We start from the raw sequence: 10,321 nt of genomic DNA on the forward strand, positions 1-10,321 counted from the left end.
AGTATACAATAGAAATTTATTTACAACGATATATAAATAATAACAAAGCAAAGTGCGAAATCTAATTCTTAGCAACAAGGCTGTCGCGCTCCTCGTTTTCTTCAAGTTGTTTAAAGGTAGGTTGGTAGTCATTCGACTCCTCGCTTATATTGATTGGCATCCACATCAGATCGTTCAATTTCTTGGACCTTTCTTCCAAAATATTATAAGCAAAGTGATTCAAATAAACTCCTTGCGGCAAAGCTACTCCTTGGAAGCGATACATCCTGTCCGTTTCATCGGACTCGACTTTGTGAATGGCGCTTATAGTTGCTCGACCAATAATACTGGTGTTACCTACCATGGGACCTTTACTTATGTCGATGTGCTCACCAGCACGGTACAGAATTACTGAATTATTCTCGTTCATTTGTGCTATTTCCGGAATTTGCTTAGTTTTATATGGGTTGTCTTGGAACATATCCAGTGCCACCTGTTCGCTGACTTCAAGACGCTCTAGAGGTAGAGCTTCTCTGGTCAATTTTACAAATTGAGCAGATAAGGCACGCAGTTCTGAATTTGTAGGTTTCCAATCTGGCAAGTCCAAAATCACATCGTATACAAAGCTGCCTGAGCGTATATTGGGTCGTGGAAAGCTATAAATGTCAGTTCAATTTTAGTACAATCATTATTGAAAGTAATTATTTGTAATAATAATAAAGAAGTAACAGTATTTTAACATTACTATTCTTAATATGACCAATGAAAAAAGTAATTCCATAAGTTTTTGAGAGTAAAATAGAAGTAAATATTCAAATTAGAGTAACAAGAATGAGTAAAAGTAAAAATTAAATCAACTCAAATTTAAACTTTATTTTAATAATTTCTATAGTGAATAAGGTATTTTTTAAAAGATTGTCGATGAAATTTTGTCCAAAACTTTTACATTTCAAGATAACTTTTCTGCAAATTTTATGTGTAAATGATTACATCAACAACTGCAAATCAAATACATTAAAATTTTGTAACAACTGATAAGATGTACAACATACCTGTGAAGATACAACTGTATATTGTCTTTGAAAGAAGATTCAACCATAGCTCCAAGCAAAAATGAACATGTACGCCAAAAAGCAGAATTCAGTGCCGTTGAGTCTCTTGGCATTTGCATTGTAAGTAGTTTTACTTTGCAGTCTTGAACTAATGGCCTGTGCATATCCCAAGGTTGACCATTGACTAGAGCTAAAGCTGCTGTTTTTTGAATACCTTCTGACATGTGTCGAGCACATTCATCTGGTGTTGACATATTTTTGTTCATTGCTAATTCAATTTCGCTTTCCTCATTGCTAGTTGGTATAAAGTTCACAGATATTTTTTCAACTCGTCCAACATCTCCATGTTGCCGATCCTTCTCATTGTCAAATATGAGGTTTCTTCTTTTTCTCCATTCATCTTTGATTGATGTAGTTGGCTTGGTGGACTTACTCGAGTGTCGAATTTGAGTATAAGCCCGAAGCCCAGCACGGCAAACTCTTGTGAATCTATAATTCATTAATAATAAGTATCAATATATCGATAAAGATTAGGGCGAAAATACGTAGCATGTATGATTAAAAAATTACCCTCGCAACATTGTGAAACTTAATTGGATTCAAAGGTTATATTTGTGGCTTATTGGAATGCACCTAATCGACAGATGAACCATTTGATCTTGCACAACTCAACATTTAATTAACAGCCCATATATTTAAATAGCTAAAATCAATGTAATTATAAATAGTTATGGAATAAATTCATGAAATTCCTCTGATACAAGTAATAATCACTAGCTCGTGTGCTCATAGGGATTCCACCGCGTTAACCTTCGTTTTCGTTCGTTTCGTTCGTTTTCATAAGAAAACATGGAGACTGTACATTATAACAATTGTGCGTTCCTTGTCTAGCCGGCAACGAAGATTTCTAGATATTGATCGAGCCTAGTGCGAAACTTTCGTCATTCAATTTATTTTTATAAAAAAAATATATGTAGTCTTATGATAATTAATAGATGGATCAACTGTTTTCCAAGATGTAAAATACGGAATATAAAAGTAAGTTTTGATTAAGAATTTCGGAAAACGAGAGAGCGGGTCTACAGCGGCCCGTTAGTTCTGCTGGGGGGAAGTTGTGACGACGTAGCATGTTCCTCTGTGTTAAGTTTGCATTACAATTTGTAATAGATAGTCCCTACTTATAATATCTCACACGTATGTTACTCGTCGCTTTGTATATGTATCCGTCAGTGATATTTATTTCGTGGTATTTACACTTCCTATTTCTAAGCACAAAGTTAATAATAGATCAATATGTGGTAACAAATGTATTTGCAAGATTTGCTGTAAGAATGTGCTGAACCGTAAAGCTTTCATTATGAAGACGAACAATAGATAGTAATATGGTTATCAGTAGGTAGGATTGTTTAAGGTTAACGTGCAATTCTCCACGAAACAAGGGACAAGCCTAGTTTTATAAATTCGGCTTCCTACGGCTCCCTCCCCTACAACCGTTCAACTTCCACGAAAAAAGGGAGAGAGCGAGGGAGAAAATTTACGGACAGGTTGCATAACGGAATCAACATACAATCATTTGACAAATTTGATTTTCAGTCCCTAACACGTTAAAGCGATAACGGAAAAAAACAATTTGTCCGAGTTAATTTCCCCACAATAATTTATCTAAACGAAAGATAATGGCTCAATAAAAATTCATTATCAAAACTCGCGAAAGCAAATCGGTAGTCATATGATCATATCGTTCTCAGTATGGTTATAGTTGTTTAAGCTTATCAAACGATATTCTCTAAGGCAGACAACAGGTAGTTTCGGTTGGAGTTGTTCTCCAATAAAACTAGCAGTACAAATACATACATATTACCAGGCATCTTTTGTGAGAGTAAACATAATAATTGATACAACGGTGTATCAAAGTGTAGTCAAAAGAAAAGAAAAATATGAAAGTGTGTGTAATCGGAGCAGGTGCGGCTGGACTTTGCGCTGCACGTCACTTGGCGGCAAACTCGCACAAATTTGAATTGTCAGTGTTCGAAAAATCGTCAGACATTGGCGGCACATGGATTTACACTGATAATGTTGGTCTTGATGATAGTGGTCTTCCTGTGCATTCTAGCATGTATAAAAATCTGAGGTCCGATTGGATAATACTTTTGGGAAACATTAATTACTATCGTTTAAAAAATGATAGGCTTCTTGCTTTCCGCACGAAAAAATCGCATAATGATGTAGAAAAAATAGCGTTAAAGCTTATTGTTTTGCGTGTCAATTGATTTGTCAGCGATCAGTTTAGCTTAAGTAGCAAAGTTGTAACAGCGATCAGAAGGAAAAAAACACGAAATTTTGAGCTACTTTTTACGAAGGCAACTTCATAGACCTGACGTTCTATCAAAAATGAATAGAGTATCCCGAAAAAACTCAGCGCCTAGTTTGAAGCTTCCTGAATGCAATTGTGGTACAATTAAATAAATTAGTTTCTTTATAAAGTGCGATCTTCCAAAAAAATTATCTTCAATGATTTATTCGGTAGACGTCGGATTTGGTATAAATTATTAAGTAATGATTAAACATTATAATTTCCAATTAACAAATTTTTTGAATATTTAAATGCCAATCAGCTAAAGTACCAACTAATTTCAATAGAAACTGCGCTTTTTATGTTCGAGTGTTACAATTTAAACGCAGATATAAATAAGCTCGAGTGCAACGTGATACCAACAGTAGCTTACGTATATCATTTGGTAGCAATCATTCGAAATATTTTTTTGAATAAATAATATGGTGCGAATGGAATTACATGTACGACATTTTAAAAAATTGTAATTTTTCGTTAAGCAATTAATAGAATGTAAATTTGATTAGATCATTGACATTGCACATAAAATTTTTTCTTTTTAACTAGACTGTCAAATGCGTCACTAATACTTTTATTACGTGTCGCTAAATTAAAATACCATTAGTCTGTACTCGTATTCATCATCAAACACAAGAATAATTAATTAACGGCTTTGTACTATAGCATGCTATCAGATGGTTGGGTGGGAGAGCGCAGATTGCCAACTGCAGCCGAGTTTCGAGAAAAGTAGGAGCGCTCCTTCAAATTGAAACCAAGCGAAATTTTTTATTTTCTCTGCAACTAATGCCCAACTCAACGTAATATTAAATTTACAAAATCAATTTTCATATTATCAATTATCGTAATTTCAACGCTTATTAATATCTGTACAATATTTTTGAATATTTCTCGCATAATCCATTAGCAGCTATTCTTGATTATTGTAACAAGTACCGATAATCCTTGAAAATGGTCATTAACAACATATCGAATATTCATTGCAAAAATAAGGTTTCCTTCATTAGTATTGCTATTAAGAGAAAGCTCTCACGATTAGAAAAAATAATGCCTTATATTTTTGAATGTAATACATTGAGAAAGTTTTAACGCAATTTTTTCTACGTCATTGTGAGACTTTTTTTCGCAGAGCTACACTCTTGGAAATTAAGAAGTCTATCGTTTGTTAACCGTTCAAGAATTTCACAATTAGATATTTTACTTTTTATTAGAACAAATTTGCCGAAGGAGATAATGAGCTTTCCAGATTTTCCTGTGATGAAGGGAGAACACAAAAGCTGTGTCTCACATCAAACCGTTCTAAACTACTTAAAAGACTATGCACGGAGATTCAATTTACGACAATACATCGAGGTATAAACAAGAATAACAGTTAATAATTTGTCTTTGCTAGTTCATCGAAAATTTGAATTTGTAGTTGAATACATTAGTGGAGAGCGTCCAATTGGTTCCGTCGACAGAGCAGTGTCATTCGGAAAAATGGAAAGTCAAAGTAAGAAATATCAAGAGCCGGGAAACGAAAGAAGAGGTTTTCGATGCAATCATCGTTTGCAATGGGTAAATGTTGTGAAGTTCCATTTTACGATTAATAACAATTAGCTATAGATGAAACAAAGCCCCTGTGGTAGCCATATCTACGCGTTGAATTTTTTAGTGAAATTATGCAAGTAATTTATTTTGTTTTTTTTTACAGTCATTATTTCGAACCATATATTCCATCGATTCCTGGTATCAGTAATTTTCATGGGCAGATTATCCATAGTCACAAATACAGAACAGCAGAGGCATTTTCTGGCAAAACAGTAATATTACTAGGAGCCTCAAGCTCAGGAATCGATATTGCTTTCGAATTGTCAGGCCATGCGTCACAAGTCTACCTCAGTCACAATAAAGAAAGGTATGTGTTTAATATCACCTTCGAAATCAAATAACTTGCAACATTATTTTTGGATGTTCCAAAAGCTAACAACTTTTTCACTTTTATAAACTGAAATTTGTTTTTTGTTCTTTAAAATGTACCGCGGAGTTGAAAAAAATTTAATCACATTTGAAGGCTAGCAAACGAACGCAACTGTCTGGGATTCAACGAAGTCCGTGGAGTTGAAAAATACGAAGACAAGGCCTTCGTACTGAGAGACGGCGAACGAATAGGAAACGTAGACGTACTGCTGCTTTGCACAGGTTATCAATTTGTGTACCCGTTCCTCGAGGCAAGCTGCGACATCCGCGTGGACGACAATTATGTATCACCGTTGTACAAACACTTGATCAACGTAGAGCATCCGACGATGTGCCTCCTTGGAGTGCCCATGCTTGTTGTGCCTTTTCCCTTGTTTCACGTGCAGGTATCTCATAGTGATTAATTTATATCAAATACAGGTATTTTATAACGATAATTTTTCTTGCAGATCCAATATTTCCTGGCGCTGCTGAAAGAAGAGGCGCGACTACCATCCAAGGCTGTAATGCTAGAGGATGCCAAATTAAAAACACCAAAAAAACGACATGCCCATAAACTTTCCTCAGCCCAATGGGCGTACAACGACGAACTTGCGAGCGCGGGCAATTTCGAAGGCTTGCCCCCTTACTACAGGCTCGGCTACGAGGCATGGCGGCAGAAGGCGATGAGTAATTTGAAGCATTACAAGCAATTCAATCTCGTGGTCGAAGCGGATAAGCTATCAGTGCGCATTGCTGAATGAACATCGCTTTCTATGTATATTGAACCTTCGCATATTGGATTTTCACATTTTCACGTTACGCGCTCTGTATAACCTACAGTGCAATCATATTTGTTTTCAATGAAATTAGAGCAGTAGTTAAATCCCTTTTTCATAAGTCTTATTTCATTTACCGCGGAAATATATCGTAACATTTACAATATAATACATCAAACCACTTACATCGAATAATTTATTTTGTTATCTCGCAAGGAGATTATCTCATCTTCGTATTGTGGATTTTGGATAATCTTTTCACACCTGAATATATAAAAAGACGCATTTATTAATCATACCGTTCTATGTTTTTTTTTTATTAAATTCTGCGAAAATAATTCAGTAATCTGTTACGATTTAAACTGATGACGAGGATAAAATCTGAAAATGTTCATCAATTTAATTTTCTCAACTGTAGTCTTCGAAGATCGTCAAAAACAACAAGACAAATTAATTGTTACATCGCGAAATGACATTGCATCGGTGTTTTCAAACGAAGATAACAACAAAAAGAAGTATATGACGTTCAAAAATAAATTATTAACAAAATTTGTCATACAGTTTATCGAGATGATTGTATATAGCTTTGCATTCGAAGAAAAAAAATGATTTTAGTTAATTTTCGGTAACTCCGGATAACTGCCATCCTCGTAATATTGATAACTTTTGCTGGACGTCTTCAGTTTGATGACACGATAATTCACAGCACGATCGTTTGGCTTGTCAGCGAAATAATTTTGCAGAGCATTGGGCGTCCACCAGAGCCAACCTTCCTCGTCCATAGCAAAAGTATCAGGCCATTGATTTGTTGCCTTGTCTTGATACAAGACTCGTTGGTTTTCCGTGAGACTCCTACTCGACGTCGTGTTGTAATAGCTCACGGCGCTTTTAGTTAGAAGGCCAAAGTACAGCAATCCGTCAGCACTAACTACCATGCCATCAGTTTGCGACGGCTTCCTGCCGACGAGTGTAATGTGTTTATCGACATTTTCCGTAGAAAGCTTACGGCTTTTCAATACGCGCACGGGAACGGAGAATATTTCGTAAGACGACAGAGGAGTGTAATACAGAATTCGATTGCCTGTTGGAGAAATAAAAATTCGTAATTTTCCAATTAGATAATAGAGATACTTGTCGTTATTGAAAATGACCGTTCCTACCGTGCGCACAGGCTGCGGAAAGTGCAATCCCATCCACAGGACCTTCGATCGTCATTACATTATCCTCAAACTTGTACTCGACAGCTTCCTTGGCAGCTCTCATAGATCTATCATGACTAACTTTCCACGATGTTTTGTCCTTCAATGAGAACACGACGATTCCCGGTTTCTCGCTGTCCTGATCGGTAATGTAAGCGTAGCCGCCATCCTCGTGATCCAGCACCAAATCATTGAGAAATACCGAGTCCTTGCTTATCACGTCCTGAGGAAACTCGTAATCTAGCAGAATTTGACCGTCGCTCTCAAGATCAAGAATGACCAATCGCGACGGACACTTGGTTCTCGGATTGTCGGTCCTAAATTCAGTGCGGCCGTTCTCCAACACCCACATGCGACCTTGCGGGTCGATTTCCATGCTCTGCACATATTGAAAGGCCGCGCAGTCGTCTAATTTCTGCATTCGCCAGTTGGGATACGGCTGCAAAAGGGGCGACGATTTCTCGGCGCTTTTCGACAGCACTGCCAGAGTCGCCGGAATACCGCGCTTCCAGCGTGGCAGGCTCAAGTACACGTTGCCCTTGTGGACTTTGATTCCCGTGATCACTGTATTCGCAGGCACGTACGAGCCGTCCTTCACGGCATCCTCGTAAGCCTGCGTCGAAGGCCAGCTGAAGTTCAGGTACTTCCATTCGAACGCAACTTGTTGCGCTTGCAGATGCGACGCGGCCGTCGCTAGCAAAATAGCAATCGACAAGCTGCCAATCGATCGAAATACTACTTTATCGTTTGATTACTTTTGCTCGGGCAAATATGTCGTCTTTTAGCCACGCAATCGGCGAAAAATTGTTCGATGTGAAACAGCAATATGCGCTTCGATGCGAACTTACCTCAACATGATCGCTCGTTTCCCGACGACGAGATGCGAGATGACGAAGACCGAGCGCAGCTCGTTGCTGCTCGTACACCTGCTGTATGTTCGCGCTGTGCCGTTATTTCTCACTGCCGTATTTTACGCAATGTTATGCCAGTTACACTTTGGATTTTATTGCGGAATGATTGCCGATCGCAGCCGACTCAAGGAAAGCGAGTCAGTTTTAAAATAGCGCACTTCTCGTACAACGCAATACGGGTGGCATTGATCGCGCGTAAATGCCGTCGATAGATAAAACAGAGCGGCTTGTTATTGGCGTCGGAGCTACCGCGAAGTTCATTAGTCTGGCGCGCGCTATCAATATATACTCGACAGGCGCAGATAATGCAATTGACAGAGATAAATTCTTGGCTTCTGATAGGACACAGATGTGCGACAAAACCGCGAGAAACGTTGCAGACGCTAATAAAGAAGTTGAACATACACGCGCAGAGGTCGGGCAATGAGTTACATTCGACGCGCAGAAAGTTCTTTATTCGGCAGCTTACACACGGACAAAGCCTTACTCATCCGCGATCGTTGGCAATTCCGGATGAGTGCCATCCTCGAAATACTGATAACTCTTGCCGGAGGCTTCCTTGGCGATCACGCGGTAATTGGGCGAGTCCAAGTCGACGTTGCCGCCGAGGAAGTTCTGCTTGCGATTGCTCGTCCACCAAAGCCAACCTTTGTCGCACATGGAGAACGAGTCGGGCCACTGATTGAGCTCGCTGCTCCGATAGAAGACCCGCCGATCGTCCGCGAAGCTCGACGGCGCCGCCAGAGTGTCGTACTGATCGACCGCGCTTTCGCCAAGCTGACCGTAATACAGGACGCCGGTCGCGCTGATCTGCATGCCGTCGGTCTGCGACGACTTCTTGCCGACGGTCTCGACGTACTCGTCGATCTCGCCGGCGAGGTGGCGGCTTCTCAGCGCGCTCACGGGCAGCGAGAACAGCTCAAAGGACGACAGCGGGGAATAGTAGAGCGTGCGATCGCCTACGAGAACACAGGCGAGACGTTAGGCGGTGCGCTCGGAGGTCGCTCGGTCGTTACCTGAGGCGGACGCCGGCGAGAGCGCGATGCCGTCGACCGCGCCGTCCAGCTGGAAGGTCGTGCCTTCGACGCGGAACTCCCTCGCTTCGTCGCTGCTTCTCATCGATCGCGGGTGCGTCACTTTCCAGGACGTCCGGTTCCGCAGCGAGAACACGATGATGCCCGGATATTCGGCGTCGAAGTCGGTTATGTAAGCCCAGCCGCCGTCCTCGTGATCCAGCACAATGTCGTCGAGGATCACCGAGTCGCGCCTCGCCACGTCAGCGGGAAACTGATAGTCCAGCAGCACTTGGCCGTCGTTCAGGAGATCGAGAATGATCAGTCGGGCTGGACATTTGCTTCTGGGATTGTCGCTCAGAAATTCGGTCCGTCCGTTCTCCAGTATCCACATTCGACTTGCCGGATCGATTTCCATACTCTGCACGTACTGCAGCGCCGAGCAGTCGTCGAGTTTCTGCATGTCCCAGTTGGGATATGGCTCGAGCAGAGGTGTTTTCTGCTCTGTCGTACGTGCGATCGAGACCAGAGTCGCCGGCACGCCATTTTTCCAACGCGGCAGAGTTAAGTAAACTCGATCTCGGTTCACTTTGATACCCGAGATTATGTTGTTCTCGGGGATGTATGATTTATCGCTGACCGCCTGCTCGTAGACATTTGCCGATTGCCAACTGAAGTTTAGGTAATTCCATTCGAATATTATCTCCTGGGCTAAGCTTACAGGCACTAAGCTCGCCAAGAGACAACTTGTTCTGCGAACATTCAAAAGCTTACTGATCTCTCTAGCTTGAATACCTGCACGAAAAATTTTCGTCCTCAACGAAATTGTTCGACATTATGAATTAAAGATTCGAGCATTTTTCCGACACTTTGTCGTTTTCTTCCAATGAGATCGCGACGACCATACATCGATTCTAAACTAAACGAGCGTAGAGCATACGTACCTAAACATTGTGACTGATTTCGCCAACATTTTTCGGACACGCAATTGAAAGTTTTACAAGCGCTTCTGTCTACAACCTCTATCTGATACTTCAAGAGTGCCCGTATTGAACGGTTGCGCGGATTTTTTATAACAAAACCGCACGACCTCATTTGCT

At 40.4% G+C, this 10,321-nt stretch overlaps 4 protein-coding genes across 7 annotated transcripts; 1 reads left to right on the forward strand and 3 right to left on the reverse strand.

Annotated features, from left to right (window-relative positions):
• Positions 1–6: 6 nt before the first annotated feature.
• LOC131666372 (large ribosomal subunit protein mL39) lies at positions 7–1,875 on the reverse strand. The gene is made up of 3 exons (XM_058938996.1): positions 1,602–1,875; positions 1,032–1,520; positions 7–635 (listed from the first exon to the last, which is right to left on the reverse strand). Exons 1-3 carry the CDS (start codon positions 1,610–1,612, stop codon positions 62–64), a joined length of 1,074 nt encoding a protein of 357 aa, XP_058794979.1. The 5' UTR covers positions 1,613–1,875; the 3' UTR covers positions 7–61.
• A 271-nt stretch (positions 1,876–2,146) lies between these two features.
• LOC131666357 (uncharacterized) lies at positions 2,147–6,478 on the forward strand. Of its 4 annotated transcripts, none has more exons than XM_058938968.1 (6): positions 2,147–2,277; positions 4,593–4,734; positions 4,799–4,938; positions 5,075–5,278; positions 5,435–5,726; positions 5,790–6,478. In XM_058938968.1, the coding sequence occupies exons 2-6, from the start codon at positions 4,615–4,617 to the stop codon at positions 6,081–6,083; spliced, it is 1,050 nt and encodes a 349-aa protein (XP_058794951.1). In that variant the 5' UTR covers positions 2,147–2,277; positions 4,593–4,614; the 3' UTR covers positions 6,084–6,478. The 4 variants fall into 4 exon arrangements, with proteins under 4 accessions (XP_058794951.1, XP_058794949.1, XP_058794950.1 ...); XM_058938966.1 differs by lacking the exon at positions 2,147–2,277 and adding an exon at positions 2,294–2,427; XM_058938967.1 differs by lacking the exon at positions 2,147–2,277 and adding an exon at positions 2,331–2,423.
• On the reverse strand, positions 6,206–8,442 carry LOC131666359 (protein yellow-like). The gene is made up of 3 exons (XM_058938971.1): positions 8,146–8,442; positions 7,259–8,013; positions 6,206–7,179 (listed from the first exon to the last, which is right to left on the reverse strand). Exons 1-3 carry the CDS (start codon positions 8,151–8,153, stop codon positions 6,710–6,712), a joined length of 1,233 nt encoding a protein of 410 aa, XP_058794954.1. The 5' UTR covers positions 8,154–8,442; the 3' UTR covers positions 6,206–6,709.
• A 151-nt stretch (positions 8,443–8,593) lies between these two features.
• On the reverse strand, positions 8,594–10,276 carry LOC131666358 (protein yellow-like). The gene is made up of 3 exons (XM_058938970.1): positions 10,166–10,276; positions 9,225–9,973; positions 8,594–9,167 (listed from the first exon to the last, which is right to left on the reverse strand). The coding sequence occupies exons 1-3, from the start codon at positions 10,192–10,194 to the stop codon at positions 8,692–8,694; spliced, it is 1,254 nt and encodes a 417-aa protein (XP_058794953.1). The 5' UTR covers positions 10,195–10,276; the 3' UTR covers positions 8,594–8,691.
• Positions 10,277–10,321: the final 45 nt, after the last annotated feature.

This window comes from Phymastichus coffea, unplaced genomic scaffold, assembly GCF_024137745.1.
Source record: "Phymastichus coffea isolate CEN01 unplaced genomic scaffold, Cenicafe_Pcof_1.1 PCOF00058, whole genome shotgun sequence".
Classification (NCBI taxonomy): Eukaryota; Metazoa; Arthropoda; class Insecta; order Hymenoptera; family Eulophidae; genus Phymastichus; species Phymastichus coffea.

Coding starts and splice junctions, on each gene's coding strand:
- LOC131666372 (XM_058938996.1), bottom strand. Junction 636..1,031: donor ATACAGTTGTATCTTCACAG/GTATGTTGTACA, acceptor TGACATTTATAG/CTTTCCACGACCCAATATAC.
- LOC131666359 (XM_058938971.1), bottom strand. Junction 7,180..7,258: donor TTCCGCAGCCTGTGCGCACG/GTAGGAACGGTC, acceptor TTTCTCCAACAG/GCAATCGAATTCTGTATTAC.
- LOC131666357 (XM_058938965.1), top strand. CDS start 2,969: ATGAAAGTGTGTGTAATCGGAGCAGGTGCGGCTGGACTTTGCGCTGCA. Junction 3,163..4,592: donor AGCATGTATAAAAATCTGAG/GTCCGATTGGAT, acceptor ACTTTTTATTAG/AACAAATTTGCCGAAGGAGA. Junction 4,939..5,074: donor GCAATCATCGTTTGCAATGG/GTAAATGTTGTG, acceptor TTTTTTTTACAG/TCATTATTTCGAACCATATA.
- LOC131666358 (XM_058938970.1), bottom strand. CDS start 10,194: ATGTTGGCGAAATCAGTCACAATGTTTAG. Junction 9,974..10,165: donor AAATCAGTCACAATGTTTAG/GTACGTATGCTC, acceptor GAATGTTCGCAG/AACAAGTTGTCTCTTGGCGA. Junction 9,168..9,224: donor CTCGCCGGCGTCCGCCTCAG/GTAACGACCGAG, acceptor GTGTTCTCGTAG/GCGATCGCACGCTCTACTAT.